The sequence below is a fragment of the Topomyia yanbarensis genome, chromosome 2 (genome assembly GCF_030247195.1).
Source record: "Topomyia yanbarensis strain Yona2022 chromosome 2, ASM3024719v1, whole genome shotgun sequence".
Classification (NCBI taxonomy): domain Eukaryota; kingdom Metazoa; phylum Arthropoda; class Insecta; order Diptera; family Culicidae; genus Topomyia; species Topomyia yanbarensis.
The window spans coordinates 306,048,348-306,064,832 of record NC_080671.1 but is presented as its reverse complement, the minus strand read 5'-3'; the positions used below and the strand labels follow the sequence as shown (position 1 = coordinate 306,064,832).

Sequence of the window (16,485 nt, the reverse complement as noted above, 5' to 3'; positions counted from 1 at the left end):
ACACTGCTCTAACCAAAGGCTTCAAATGGGTAGGGTGATAATAGAAACATGGCGCAAATAGGCTCATCACCCTATTTTTTGATGTTTTGCGACTTAGTCCGGTCTGACTTAACACCGACCAATTGAGAAATTGAATGTCATATCATTCATTTATCTTTATACGTCTTACAATTTTTGAGATGATCTTCCATGGGTCACTGATCATGAATCTGACTCAAAATTTAGTGCAGTTTCAAGATTATAGACCTTATCTTTCGTATTTTTGCGCCGAAGTTTTCATATCTATGTTTCTAAAAATACGCATATGGAGACGCCCTGTAGCTCATAAATCTTTTACAAATTGGTTACTTAAACAACCATTTCTGCTATCCGATGTGATTGGTTATTATTATTATCGTGTATATTAACCCTTTAACAACCAACGCCTCGAAATGAGTTAACATAAAAATAGTCGAAAAAAAAGTATGGAATCTCAAAATTGACAGCACAATTCAGCGACCCAATATTAGTTAACACAGTTTTTAGCTACATAAAGCACTTTTTTAAATTTTGTCGCATCTTTGTATGGCGAGGTGCCACTATGCACCGGTGTAGTTCAAAAAAGAGACAGACTGATTACACCCAAGTTTGAACGAGTGTAGCACCGACTTCACCGGTGTAGTGCACTGACAAAAACGAAAATGACATTGGAAAATCAGTAAGTTCTTGCATGAAAATGCATATACCTTAATATGTTAATGTTTATACTGGGTTTGTCTTTAATTTCTTATTTCAATTACTGTTGCGATACCTTGATCCGGCCTAGATTGAACCTCTTGCCATTCTTCAGGGTGAGCCTTCTTGCGATGCTTATACAGATTAGAGATGTACCCAAAACTTTTCAAGCAGAATGCACACTGATACAAGCTCGTTCTTGTATGGGTCGTCATGTGTTCCGTCATTGTGAGACGCGTAGCGAATCCTTTGCCACAAACCTCACACTTGAATGGTCTAGAGTTAATGGTCACAGAACAAGCATAAGAGCGATGACGAGCCATGTGAAACTTGGTCCGGAACTGTTTACCACACATATTACAATTCACCGGAGCTTCTTGTGAGTGTATAACCTTCATGTGTTTGGTCAAACTGGCACCACGACGCATCTCTTTACCGCAATGCTCGCACTTGACCGGTTTTCGTAGCTCTGTATCGTGTTCACGCTTATGCGTTTCTAGACCGCTGCGTGCTTTGAACATTTTTGGACATTGCTCACACATGAACATCTCATCGGTGTGAGCCGACCGTTTGTGAGCGTTGATTGTCTTTTTACTGAAACTAAAAAAAGTTTGTCAAACTAATATGAAATCAATTTAAAAAAAAACCCTCACGGTTTATTGCAGATATCGCAGGTTACATCCTTCACAGCATGCACGCGATCTAAATGCTTCTTAAGGTTAATCACGCCACGGAACATTTTATCACAAAGGTCACATCTATAGTTTTTCTCGATGCGGTCTGTCTCACGGCCGTGTGCCTTGAATTTGTGCCTTTCAAGAAATTGGAATATTTCACCGCATATATCGCACCTGTTCCGAATAGTGATAAGTAAGTAAAGCTAATGCTAAGTATTGCGTTTGTATTTGAGAAGGTAGAGTTTATTATTTTAAAGCAGACAGGTTTTAGCTTTGAAAATGAGAGAGGGCCCTATTCTCACAACCACGTCGCATAGTGACTAGAAGGAAATTTTCCTCTAGGCACTAGGGAACGTGACTGTAAGAATAGAGCACTAAATGTACAATAGTAGGTCTGGCTTATACTAGGTTGGTTGGAAGACGTGTTCTTGCTGATCAAAATGTGATATATAATTTCTTTATCGCTTCAGATTGTATGGTAGACGCGTGATTAGAGATCTTTCGATTTCTCCATCGGCGCTCGTTAAACGAAACCAAACTGTCTCAGGGGATTATATACCATTGCTCAGAAATCCATTTCCAAGAAAGCCATTCCCCAGAAAAGTTCGCATAAGGTAATATGACATACTGGACGTATAGCATTGCGGACAAAAATTACAGGATATATGAACACGCGTTAAACTGATATATACATTTCGGTAAATAGGATATGAAAGAAGATGGAAAACTCAACAACTTTCTATTGAACTGATTTTTTTTTCTAATTTAAATATTCCAAATCATATTATAAAATCAAAGCATCGTGTTAATCATTTTCATTTTGCAGCGTTTGGTGGGGCAATGAGAGCGCAAGTCAGTCCAAGGTCGATGATAGGAGAGGTAATGGCAGAATGGTCCATGCAGACTACAAATACGCCATGGGAAAGGAACAGGGTGTGGGTTGGGGTAGGGTTAATGAATTGATGTGTACTTGACGAATAATTGCACTGCAGAATGTGATGAAAAGGTGCATAGAACAGTACTACTGTTGGCTGTTCAGAAATAAATATAATATATTCTCCATAAGGTTTGATAGCAAATGTACGTATTTTGTGATTATGTGATGCCAATTCATAAGCGTTAACAAGTTCATTTTATCCCGTGGTTTTATCAAGTTTGTGAGACCGCAACGGTAGATGTGCGTGGAAGATCGCGAAATGCTCAAGCGTTTGTATGTTCACGTGTTTATCGCGTATGCCAGAACTGTGTGGCCATATGCATATTCGCGTATGTTCTTGAAAGATCGCGCGGACCGTGAATTTGTTGCTTAGTTTTTAGTGTACGGTTCAGGTACTAGAAGAAAGTTCCCCTATAACACTAGAGTTCCCGGTCATGTTTCCATGGAATATGTTGTCTAATAAATATGAGCCTCATTTGTTTTATTGGTCCAACTGAAGACATGAATCTAGGCTGTTAAGAACGAGGGCAGGGACATCCTAACGTGGCCGTCTCATGATCGGTGGGTTGTTGGCGAGATCGCGAGTATGTTGTGGATGATTGGATGTGTGGATGATTGCAATTGCATGTTCACGTTTATGACCCGGTTTGTGTTATCGCGAAGGTAGCGGCGTTTGTACGTTTTGAATGAGATATTATGAGTGTATATGAGAGAATATGCCATTGATTGTGTCAGCGAGTGTTATAATGAATCTAAGTTAAGATACAGTAATAAAAGGGAAACATACCGAATTAAAAGAAAAAAATGAAGACATTAAGTAGAAGCGTATAGATTGACTGATATTTTGGTTAACATGAGTAGTGGAAAAGCAAACTAATAGAAGTAAAACAAAAACAGACAAATGAAGTAGAAGAACGGGAGGGACGTATTCAAAGGTGCTTATATTTGGGAACATAGCCACTTTAGTTGACGGTTTTGTTCGCGTGTATGATGGTTCTTCAAGATTACTAGGCACATTTTGAACATTTGACTTGATATGGTCCCAATACTTTGGATTTTACACTTAAATCAATACATTGTGCAATTGAATGATGTTTACTTTAGATTTGGGTTCAGTGCTGGGAAAATCATAATCAAAAAAAAATCAAACCGCAATCATGGCTGATAATTATCGCTTATGATTTTTTCGAAAATTCTCACTGCCGATAAAATTATGCCGTGATCACTCTCTTAACTATCAAAAGATCATCTCACAAAAATCACTACCGATTTTTTCTTGCCCTCTATCAGTGGTGATTTTGATCTGTGGTTGAATTAGATAATTGAGAGGGTGATCACGGCATGATTCTATCTGCAGCGAGCAATTCGGAAAAAATCACAAGTGAGCATTATCAGCCATGATTGCGATTTGATTTAATTCTTGGATCAATGATCATTATCTATTTTCGAACATTATGGATATGTTAGGGGTGTCAATGAGCCAAGCTGAAATTTTTTTTTAACTTTTTGGGAAAGTGTTTTATATTGAAAGGCAAATCGAGGGCTGTTGAAAATCAATAGTTTTGAACATTTTCAATGCACAGGGGGGTCCGCCGATGCATCAAAAGTGATTTTTTTTCGCCGATGCATCAAAATGGATTTTTTTCAACTTTTTGGGAAAGTGTTTTATATTGAAAGGCAAATCGAGGGCTGTTGAAAATCAATAGTTTTGAACATTTTCAATGCACAGGGGGGTCCGCGAAGCATCAAAATTGATTTTTTTTCGCCGATGCATCAAAATAGATTTTTTTTCTACTTTTTGGGAAAGTGTTTTATATTGAAAGGCAAGTTGAGGGCTGTTGAAAATCAAGTTTTGGACATATCCAATGCACAGGGGGGTCCGCCGATGTGTCAAAATGGATTTTTTTCAACTTTTTGGGAAAGTGTTTTATATTGAAAGGCAAATCGAGCGCTGTTAAAAATCAATAGTTTTGAACATTTTCAATGCACAAGGGGCAGATGTGTCAAAATGGATTTTTTTTCAGCTTTTTGCGAAAGTGATTTATATTGAAAGGAAAGTTGAGGGCTGTTGAAAATCGACAGTTTTGAACATGTTCAATGCACAGGGGGGTCCGCCTCAAAATGCATCAAAATGGAATTTTTTCAACTTTTTGGGAAAGTGTTTTATATTGAAAGGCAAGTTGAGGGCTGTTGAAAATCAATAGTTTTGGACATTTCCAATGTACAGGGAGGTCCGCCGATGCATCAAAATGGAATTTTTTTCAACTTTTCGAGAAAGTGTTTTATATTGAAAGGCAAATCGAGGGCTGTTGAAAATCAATAGTTTTGAACATTTTCAATGCACAGGGGGGTCCGCCGATGCATCAAAATTGATTTTTTTTCGCCGATGCATCAAAATGGAATTTTTTTCTACTTTTTGGGAAAGTGTTTTATATTGAAAGGCAAGTTGAGGGCTGTTGAAAATCAAGTTTTGGACATTTCCAATACACAGGGGGGTCCGCCGATTTGTCAGAATGGATTTTTTCCAACTTTTTGGGAAAGTGTTTTATATTGAAAGGCAAATCGAGGGCTGTTGAAAATCAATAGTTTTGAACATATTCAATGCACAGGGGGGTCCGCCGATGCATCAAAATGGATTTTTTTCAACTTTTTGGGAAAGTGTTTTATATTGAAAGGCAAGTTGAGGGCTGTTGAAAATCAATAGTTTTGGACATTTCCAATGTACAGGGAGGTCCGCCGATGCATCAAAATGGAATTTTTTTCATCTTTTCGAGAAAGTGTTTTATATTGAAAGGCAAGTTGAGGGCTATTGAAAATCAATAGGTTTAAATATTTTCAATGCACAGGGGAGTCCGCCGATGCATCAAAATGGATTTTTTTCAACTTTTTGGGAAAGTGTTTTATATTGAAAGGCAAGTTGAGGGCTGTTGAAAATCAATAATTTTAAACATTTCCAATGCACAGGGCGGTCCGCCGATGTGCCAAAATGGATTTTTTTCAACTTTTTGGGAAAGTGTTTTATATTGAACGGCAAGTTGAGGGCTATTGAAAATCAATGGTTTTAAACATTTCCAATGCACAGGGCGGTCCGCCGATGCATCAAAATGGAATTTTTTTCATCTTTTCGAGAAAGTGTTTTATATTGAAAGGCAAGTTGAGGGCTATTGAAAATCAATAGGTTTAAATATTTTCAATGCACAGGGGAGTCCGCCGATGTGTCAAAATGGAATTTTTTTCAACTTTTTGGGAAAGTGTTTTATATTGAAATGCAAATCGAGGGCTGTTGAAAATCAATAGTTTTGAACATTTTCAATGCACAGGGGGGTCCGCCGATGCATCAAAATGGAATTTTTTTCAACTTTCCGAGAAAGTGTTTTATATTGAAAGGCAAGTTGAGGGCTGTTGAAAATCAATAGTTTTGGACATTTCCAATGCACAGGGGGTCCGCCGATGTGTCAAAATGGAATTGTTTTCAACTTTTTGGGAAAGTGTTTTATATTGAAAGGCAAGTTGAGGGCTGTTGAAATTCAATAATTTTGGACATTTCCAATGCACAGGGGGTCCGCCGATGTGTCAAAATGGATTTTTTTCAACTTTTTGGGAAAGTGTTTTATATTGAAAGGCAAATCGAGGGCTGTTGAAAATCAATAGTTTTGAACATTTTCAATGCACAGGGGGGTCCGCCGATGCATCAAAATTGATTTTTTTTCGCCGATGCATCAAAATGGAATTTTTTTCTACTTTTTGGGAAAGTGTTTTATATTGAAAGGCAAGTTGAGGGCTGTTGAAAATCAAGTTTTGGACATTTCCAATACACAGGGGGGTCCGCCGATTTGTCAGAATGGATTTTTTCCAACTTTTTGGGAAAGTGTTTTATATTGAAAGGCAAATCGAGGGCTGTTGAAAATCAATAGTTTTGAACATTTTCAATGCACAAGGGAGTCCGCAGATGTGTCAAAATGGAATTTTTTCAACTTTTTGCGAAAGTGTTTTATATTGAAAGGCAAGTTGAGGGCTGTTGAAAATCAATAGTTCTGGACATTTCCAATGCACAGGGGGGTCCGCCGATGTGTCATAATGGAATTTTTTTTCAACTTTTTGGGAAAGTGTTTTATATTGAAAGGCAAGTTGAGGGCTGTTGAAAATCAATAGTTTTGGACATTTCCAATGCACAGGGGGGTCCGCCGATGTGCCAAAATGGATTTTTTTCAACTTTTTGGGAAAGTGTTTTATATTGAAAGGCAAGTTGAGGGCTATTGAAAATCAATGGTTTTAAACATTTTCAATGCACAGGGGGTCCGCTGATGTGTCAAAATGGAATTTTTTGAACTTTTTGGGAAAGTGTTATATTGAAAGGCAAATCGAGGGCTGTTGAAAATCAATAATTTTGAACATTTTCAATGCACAGGGGGGTTCGCCGATGCACCAAAATTGATTTTTTTTCGCCGATGCATCAAAATGGAATTTTTTTCTACTTTTTGGGAAAGCGTTTTATATTGAAAGGCAAGTTGAGGGCTGATGAAAATCAAGTTTTGGACATTTCCAATACACAGGGGGGTCCGCCGATGTGTCAAAATGGATTTTTTTCAACTTTTTGGGAAAGTGTTTTATATTGAAAGGCAAATCGAGGGCTGTTGAAAATCAATAGTTTTGAACATTTTCAATGCACAGGGGGGTCCGCCGATGCATCAAAATTGATTTTTTTTCGCCGATGCATCAAAATGGAATTTTTTTCTACTTTTTGGGAAAGTGTTTTATATTGAAAGGCAAGTTGAGGGCTGTTGAAAATCAAGTTTTGGACATTTCCAATACACAGGGGGGTCCGCCGATGTGTCAAAATGGATTTTTTTCAACTTTTTGGGAAAGTGTTTTATATTGAAAGGCAAATCGAGGGCTGTTGAAAATCAATAGTTTTGAACATTTCCAATGCACAGGGGGTCCGCCGATGTGTCAAAATGGAATTGTTTTCAACTTTTTGGGAAAGTGTTTTATATTGAAAGGCAAGTTGAGGGCTGTTGAAATTCAATAATTTTGGACATTTCCAATGCACAGGGGGTCCGCCGATGTGTCAAAATGGATTTTTTTCAACTTTTTGGGAAAGTGTTTTATATTGAAAGGCAAATCGAGGGCTGTTGAAAATCAATAGTTTTGAACATTTTCAATGCACAGGGGGGTCCGCCGATGCATCAAAATTGATTTTTTTTCGCCGATGCATCAAAATGGAATTTTTTTCTACTTTTTGGGAAAGTGTTTTATATTGAAAGGCAAGTTGAGGGCTGTTGAAAATCAAGTTTTGGACATTTCCAATACACAGGGGGGTCCGCCGATTTGTCAGAATGGATTTTTTCCAACTTTTTGGGAAAGTGTTTTATATTGAAAGGCAAATCGAGGGCTGTTGAAAATCAATAGTTTTGAACATTTTCAATGCACAAGGGAGTCCGCAGATGTGTCAAAATGGAATTTTTTCAACTTTTTGCGAAAGTGTTTTATATTGAAAGGCAAGTTGAGGGCTGTTGAAAATCAATAGTTCTGGACATTTCCAATGCACAGGGGGGTCCGCCGATGTGTCATAATGGAATTTTTTTTCAACTTTTTGGGAAAGTGTTTTATATTGAAAGGCAAGTTGAGGGCTGTTGAAAATCAATTGTTTTGGACATTTCCAATGCACAGGGGGGTCCGCCGATGTGCCAAAATGGATTTTTTTCAACTTTTTGGGAAAGTGTTTTATATTGAAAGGCAAGTTGAGGGCTATTGAAAATCAATGGTTTTAAACATTTTCAATGCACAGGGGGTCCGCTGATGTGTCAAAATGGAATTTTTTGAACTTTTTGGGAAAGTGTTATATTGAAAGGCAAATCGAGGGCTGTTGAAAATCAATAATTTTGAACATTTTCAATGCACAGGGGGGTTCGCCGATGCACCAAAATTGATTTTTTTTCGCCGATGCATCAAAATGGAATTTTTTTCTACTTTTTGGGAAAGTGTTTTATATTGAAAGGCAAGTTGAGGGCTGTTGAAAATCAAGTTTTGGACATTTCCAATACACAGGGGGGTCCGCCGATGTGTCAAAATGGATTTTTTTCAACTTTTTGGGAAAGTGTTTTATATTGAAAGGCAAATCGAGGGCTGTTGAAAATCAATAGTTTTGAACATTTTCAATGCACAAGGGAGTCCACAGATGTGTCAAAATGGATTTTTTTCAGCTTTTTGCGAAAGTGTTTTATATTGAAAGGCAAGTTGAGGGCTGTTGAAAATCGATAGTTTTGAACATTTTCAATGCACAGGGGGGGTCCGCCAATGCATCAAAATGGATTTTTTTCAACTTTTTGGGAAAGTGTTTTATATTGAAAGGCAAATCGAGGGCTGTTGAAAATCAATAGTTTTTAACATTTTCAATGCACAGGGGGGTCCGCCGATGCATCAAAATGGATTTTGTTTCAACTTTTTGGCAGTGTTTTATATTGAAAGGCAAGTTGAGGGCTGTTGAAAATCAATAGTTTTGGACATTTTCATAACTTTAATGTGTCAAAGTGAAATTTACATTTATTGACTCTCCAAAACAAGGTTATTGGATGCGTAGTACGCATTTTTTGAACACATCCTTTTATTTTTACGAGCACTACATTCATGTGCTTTCACACATAAATAACGAGCATAATCCATAACAATAAATCAAGGAGTTAACATGATTCTGCGAAAAAAAAAATTTGGCGTAAAGTAGCCCCCTTGTGGGGGTGACTACGCCAATTTTAGCTCTTTAGATTTCTCGTACAATCTTGATTTTCTAAAAAAAATTTTAATGACTTTGGAGGTACTTGTTCCATATGTAAAACATTGAACAGTTTGAAATTTGAAGTTGCGTGATCGTAGTTCTTGAGTGTAACGTACAAAACGTTCTATTTTTGGCGTAAAGTAATCACCGATGACGGTATTTCAAAACCCACTCGTCAAACTCGTTCCAAAAACAAAGATAATTACAAAAATATTGATATCCGTCATTATCCCGACTGAAGCGAAACGAGCCTTGGAAAAACAAATGTTGGAAGCGGAAAAACGACATCTGTCACAAATGTTCCAACTTAGAAAGGCCCAACTGGAATGTGAGGAAGAACACACGGACCGCAGCCGGATAAGCAAGCGGCAGAGTATCGACCAGGTGCGTCAGTGGATGGAAGAATGCGCTGAACAAGCAGAAGGTGCCGTTAGATTCTCAACCAATCTAGAAACAGCCTCGCTGTCAATGCCGCAGCAAACATCCCAGTTCGAGGGGAACACGAAAGACAGTTGCTACCCCGGTAGGACAGTGATGCCACAGGTAGGACAAGTCCAGAGTCCGCTGAGGCATCCTTCGTTACCAAACGTACTTCAGCGTACGTCATTGTCAGCAGTAAATCCAGCTGGCCAATACGGCTACTCCGTTCCAGGTGCCGGTAATTATAAGCAAATCCAACTGGTGGATACCGGTGCAATCCCCAAGGGAACCAACGTTGAGCAAGCCGTAGTAAGCGTTACCCACAACCCCGCAGGTAACCCTTTACCCCCCGTAGTACCAGGTAAGCCACCACATAGTAAAAATAAAGTGAAAGCCCAACTGTGTTGCGAGGATAATATTGCTCAATTAACCGAGCAGTTCGGGAACATTCAAATTCCCTCGGCATTACTAATGAACCAAAAGAGTGATGCTGTATTCCCAAAGAATCTAACGAGGAATGTGTGTATAGAGCAGGTACAACCGAACCCTTCGTTTGGAACAGTCCCAGTTCCTCAAGGGCTTTTGAATATGTCTACATTTGTTCCAACCCCCTCGCAGTTAGCAGCCCGACAGGTGATGACGAAAGAATTACCCCCCTTTTCGGGCAACCCAACCGACTGGCCCGTATTCATAAGCAGCTTTATGACAACTACGCTTGCTTGTGGATATTCGAGTGCCGAAAATTTAACACGTTTACAACGCTGCTTGAAAGGTGCTGCATACGAAGCTGTCCAGAGTCGTTTGGTTCTACCTGAGTGTGTTCCCCACGTGTTGGAGGACCTGCATTTTCTCTTTGGTAGGCCTGAGCTTTTAATCGACGCACTTCTTGAAAAGGTTCGTTCTGTCGCTGCACCGAAATCCGAAAAATTGGAATCCCTTATCGATTTTGGTATGGTGGTACGAACTCTTTGCGACCACTTGGAAGCTGCCGGTCAACGTGAACATTTATCGAATCCGTCCTTGTTGACGGAGCTTATCGGGAAGCTTCCCGCTCACGTTAAAATGGAATGGGGTGCACATCTGAAAAACTGCCGAGAAGTCAATTTGAAAACTTTCGCCAGTTTCATGTCCAGTGTGATGACTTCTGTGGGTAGAGTGACAATGACAAAAGTGAACAAGCCGCCGGAGAAAACGAATCAAAGAACTAGAGGATCGATTAACACACACGCTGCTAATCCAGTAGCCGCCGTTGTTCCGGATAGGTTGTGCTATTCGTGTAGAAAACCTGGTCACCGCATTCAGGATTGTGGAATGTTCAAAGCGCTGCCTATGGAAGAACGTTGGAGGTACGTGAATACGAACGGACTTTGCCGAAACTGCTTGAATGCCCACGGGAAACGTAGCTGTCGCAGCAAGGGCTCGTGTGGCATCCAGGGTTGCGAGTATCGTCATCATCCTCTACTGCACGCAGCACGAAACAATCAAGTCTTGAACGGCCAACTTCAACATTCAGCGGGAAACTTCACGCATAGAGTACTCGAACAAGTCATCCTGTTTCGTATTGTGCCTGTGGTGTTACGCGGGAGTAAAGCTACCATTAACACGTTCGCTTTTCTCGACGAAGGATCGTCACTGACGCTTGTCGAAGATAAACTTGCAAACGAGCTCGGCGCCAACGGGATTACGAAGCCTTTGTGTCTGATGTGGACCGGAAACGTGACGAGGATGGAATCAGCATCAAAACAAATTTCTCTGACGATCTCGGCGGTGAACGGAAATAAGGAGTACGAGGTAGAAGATGCACGTACAGTGAAGGAGTTGTCTCTTCCAAAACAAACAGTATCATTTGAACGCTTGGTCAACCAGTATCGTCATCTCCAAGGACTTCCGATTGCCAGCTATGAAGATGCTACACCCAGACTGTTGATAGGAGTAAATAACTTGAATCTGATTGTTCCACTACGAACTAAAGAAGGCCTACGTTACGAACCCGTTGCTGTCAAAACCAGATTGGGCTGGTGCGTCTACGGCGGAAAGATGGGTGAGGGAACAACACATACAGTGAACTGTCATTCATGCGGTTGCACTGTAACTCAAGAGCTGCATAACACAGTGAGAGATTATTTCGCGCTAGAGGATGTCGCGGCTAAGGCGGTGACCGTGCTTGTGTCAGAAGAAGAGAAGCGTGCCCATCGTATCCTAGAACAAACGACAACTCGTATTGGCAAACGCTTCGAAACGGGGCTGCTATGGAAGTATGACCATATTGAGTTCCCTGATAGCTACAATATGGCTATAAGCCGACTGGAATGCCTGGAGAAGAAACTGTCACGAGAACCGAAGCTTAAGGAGATCGTTCAGGAGCAGTTGACTGCATACCAAACAAAAGGCTACACCCATCTCGCTTCAAAGGAGGAACTACTCAATGCGGACCTGAAACGAGTCTGGTATCTGCCACTAGGACTGGTGACGAATCCTCGGAAGCCAGACAAAGTGCGAATAATTTGGGATGCAGCGGCAAAGGTCAGTGGAATTTCTCTCAATACGGCGCTTCTGAAAGGTCCCGATCAACTGACTTCGTTACCAGCGGTCCTGTTACGTTTCCGCCAGTTCAAAGTTGGAGTTACCGCAGACATCAAAGAGATGTTCCATCAAATCTCCATACGCAAAGAAGATCGCCACTCTCAGCGATTCCTCTGGCGTTCGGATCCTTCACACCGTCCGGAGATCTTCTTGATGGATGTGGCGACGTTTGGATCAACGTGCTCACCCGCATCAGCGCAATTCGTGAAAAACAAAAACGCTGAAGAGTTTCGGGAACAATATCCTCGCGCCGTGGAGGGCATAGTTGAAAACCATTATGTGGACGACTGCTTGGAGAGTTTTGAGAGCGCTGAAGAAGCCTTGCGCGTCAGTCGAGAAATGCGCATGATACACGATGAAGGAGGCTTCGAACTGAGAAGCTGGCATTCGAACAGTGCAGAAGTGCTAAATGGCTTAGGCGAAACCAAATCAGCTGAAACGAAGACCATCGTTCAAGGCGGTGGATTCGAGCGCGTGCTAGGACTACTGTGGAGTACGGAAGCAGATGAACTTCACTTCTCTACAACGATGACGAACGAGATCCAGAACTTGGTGGAAGGCAACCAACGTCCAACTAAAAGACAGATGCTGAAATGCCTAATGGGTTTCTTTGACCCACTGGGACTTATGAGTTTCTTCCATATCCATGGTAAGATGCTTCTGCAAGACGTCTGGCGATCGGGAATCGAGTGGGATGATGTGGTCAGCGATAGTATCTTTGAGCGTTGGCTGAAATGGACAAGACTCTTCAGCGAAGTTAGCGTAGTGCGCATACCCAGGTGTTACTTCCACGAAGCGACCCTAGAACACTATGATGGACTACAGCTGCACGTTTTTGTGGATGCTAGCGAGGTAGCTTACTCCGCAGCTGCTTATTTTCGAGTAGTGAATCCTCACGGTATAGGCGAATGTGCGTTGGTCGCTGCGAAGGCGAAAGTAGCTCCGTTGAAGCCCCTCTCAGTGCCCAGGATGGAATTGCAAGCAGCTGTTTTGGGATCGCGGTTGATGAAATTCGTGGAAGAAGCTCATAGTCTCACCATAGCGCGAAGGTACTTGTGGACCGATTCGGCTACTGTGCTGTCGTGGCTTCGAGCGGATCATCGCAGGTATAAGCAGTTCGTGGCCTGTCGTATTGGAGAGTTACTTACCACAACGGATGCCGGTGACTGGCGATGGGTGCCCTCGAAATTTAACCCTGCTGATGCCGCAACCAAGTGGGGTAAAGGCCCAAAATTGACAACGGACAGTATGTGGTTCAAAAGTCCAGAATTCTTGTGCGAACCGGAGACAAGTTGGCCTGTTCAAAGAATTCGTTCCGTGGACACGGAAGAAGAGTTGCGCCCTTGCTATGCGCACCGCGGAATTATCCTGCCAACGCTGATAATCGATTTGGATCGATTTTCAAAGCTTTCTCGGGCGGTGAGGACCATCGGCCACGTGCATAGATTTCTGGGGAACCTGAAACGGAAGCGACTCAGCGAGAATGCGGTAAATGGAAGATTCAGTTCGGAGGAGCTCAAATCGGCAGAACGCTCATTGATACGGATGGTGCAATGGCAGGCATTTCCCGATGAAATGGCGATAACAGCGCGAAATCAACAGAAATCAGCTGAGCAGTGGGAACCTCTGGACAAGAGCAGCAGAATTTACCAGTTGTCTCCGATCGTGGATGATTATGGGGTGCTCCGGATCGGCGGACGCATTGGGAAAGCCCCTAATATCGACCTAGATGCGAAGTTTCCGGTCATACTCCCACGAAATCATAGGTTTACCACACTATTGGTGGACGACTACCACCGTAAGTTTCGTCATGGTAACCACGAAACCGTGACAAATGAAATACGCCAAAAGTATTATGTACCGAGATTGAGAGTAGCAGTGAAGCAGCAAGCAACAGCTTGTCAATGGTGCAAAATAAATAAGGTCAAGCCGCAAACTCCGCAGATGGCTCCATTACCGGCAGCACGCATGGCCGCATTCACTAAACCGTTCACTTATGTGGGCCTCGATTTCTTCGGACCGCTACTCGTGAAAATCGGGAGAAGCAACGCAAAGCGTTGGATCGCTGTGTTTACATGCCTGACCATTAGAGCCGTTCATGTAGAAGTAGCGCATAGCCTCAGCACCGACTCGTGCGTGAAGTGCGTACGGCGTTTCGTTTGTCGACGGGGTTCGCCGGCAGAGATACACAGCGACAACGGCACCAACTTCCAGGGTGCTAGCCGACTGTTGAGGGAACAAATGCAAGAAATACAAGGAGAGCTTGCAGCAACCTTCACCAATACGAGCACAAAATGGTTATTCATACCACCCGCGACCCCTCACATGGGTGGATCGTGGGAAAGAATGGTGCGCTCTATCAAAACCGCGATGGAGACGGCCTACAACAACTGTCGTAAGCTGGACGACGAAGCTTTGGAGACGTTAGTCGTAGAAGCGGAGGCGATCGTAAACACTCGTCCCTTGACGTATTTGCCATTGACTTCCGAAGAAAGTGAAGCCATTACTCCGAACCACTTTCTGTTGGGGAGCTCAAGCGGTGTTCGTCAGCCAACGGTTGAACCAACGGATTCATCGGCAGCCTTGCGGACCTCCTGGAATCAGATTCAGTTTCAACTAGACGTCTTCTGGAAAAGGTGGACTCGGGAATATCTTCCGACCCTCACGAAGCGCACGAAGTGGTTCGGGGATGTAAAGCCTGTCGCCGAAGGAGACTTGGTGTACATCGTGGACGGAGACAGAAGAAACGGCTGGGAACGAGGTCGCGTGCAGTTAGTCATCAAAGGAGCGGATGGGAAGATTCGTCAAGCGATTGTACAAACTGCGAGGGGGGTTGTGCGTAGACCTGTCTCGAGGTTGGCTGTCTTGGAGGTGGATCGTAAAACTGAACCTGGTGGCCAGTGTTACGGGGGGGAGGATGTTGGAACTGGCAGCACGGACAATGTTGGAACTGGCAGCACGTACATTGTTGGAACTGGCAGTACGGACATGGTCGGAACTGGGAGCACGGACATACACGAGTAGGATTTACACATTTAGAGAGAGGAAAGATTTAGAGTGTAGAGAGGAAGAAGTGTCAGAATGAGAAAAAGGAAAAGATTAACAGCGTGCGGAAGAATTTCTATTTCTAAACCTAAACCCTAAAATTTATTGGCTAGTGTAAAACTTATTAACTAGTTAAAACTTAATATCTAGTGTAAAACTTAACCTATCTTAGAACTACTGCGAAACACTACTGTAAGTAAATTTGATTCAATTGCAATAATTAAAATATAAGCTAATTGGAAATTTATCCTAACCTAGATTCGCGTACGATAGAGTTAGTTTGCACTAAAAGCGGGAGATAGCGTATGCAATTGAACGAATACCGATTTATGTAAGTCTTTATTGTATAACTGCATTACCTTTATCTAAACAAATATAATTGCAGCTAAAAGCTGAATCGAAATCACAAATTGTGATTTGTTGTTTGCGATCTGCTAAACAGATTTCGGATCTTCACGCGCCCCGTCTTCTTGTTCTCCGGAACACCGACGAACTAGTTATGAAAAAAAAAGTTCAACAGACGTTTTTTTGGAGCCAATACGTTTTTATGTACAACGTATCCAACACTTAAATTTATTTAGCGCAGCTGTCTACAAATCAATATAATCCTAACAATAGCAAAACAAACTTTAATTTCGTTTTTACTCTTAATTTACTATAATAAACACTTAATTTACTATTATAAACCGAAGCTGTTAATGTATTCTTCTATAGTCCCTAAACATAGGCTTATAACTTTTTCTGATTTTGTATAAATTTCACTTAAGGAGGTCTTCCAGCGCAAAATTAAAAAAAAACTCTAAGGCACGGAAAATATGCTCAAGATCCTTTCTTTACACGAATTGGACTTGGTTCGTCTGCTAGAGCTTATCAAACATATGTTAATATGAGGCTGACAAAAACGGGTTAAAAAGCTGATAAAATCAGGGGCTGACAAAATTGGGTTAAAAAGCTGATAAAATCTGAGTAGACAAAATCGGGAGCTGATAAAATCGGGTCTTCACTTTATTAACTTTTCTAAGTAACAACTTGAACAATTTTGAATTGCTCGAAAAATAAAAAAAATGGATAACGCAATCTTTAGCCTTAAATTATTGTAGACAAAGAAAAGACCTTTATCAGCCCCCGATTTTGTTTATCCCCAATTTTGTCAGCTTTTGACGCTTTTTTTCAGCCTCATATTTATCAAAAAGAAAAAAATAAACAAAACAATTTTCCAAAAAAAAATCAATTTTGACACATCGGCGGACCCCTCTGTGCATTGAAAATGTCCAAAACTATTGATTTTGAACTACCAACAACTTGTCCTTCAATATAAAACACTTTCCCGAAAAGTT

At 41.4% G+C, this 16,485-nt stretch overlaps 1 protein-coding gene across 1 annotated transcript; it reads left to right on the top strand.

Annotated features, from left to right (window-relative positions):
• The first annotated feature begins 9,364 nt into the window (after positions 1–9,364).
• LOC131680515 (uncharacterized) lies at positions 9,365–15,480 on the top strand. Its single transcript, XM_058961225.1, has 2 exons — positions 9,365–15,340; positions 15,407–15,480. The coding sequence occupies exon 1, from the start codon at positions 9,365–9,367 to the stop codon at positions 15,125–15,127; it is 5,763 nt and encodes a 1,920-aa protein (XP_058817208.1). The 3' UTR covers positions 15,128–15,340; positions 15,407–15,480.
• The last annotated feature ends 1,005 nt before the right edge of the window (positions 15,481–16,485 follow it).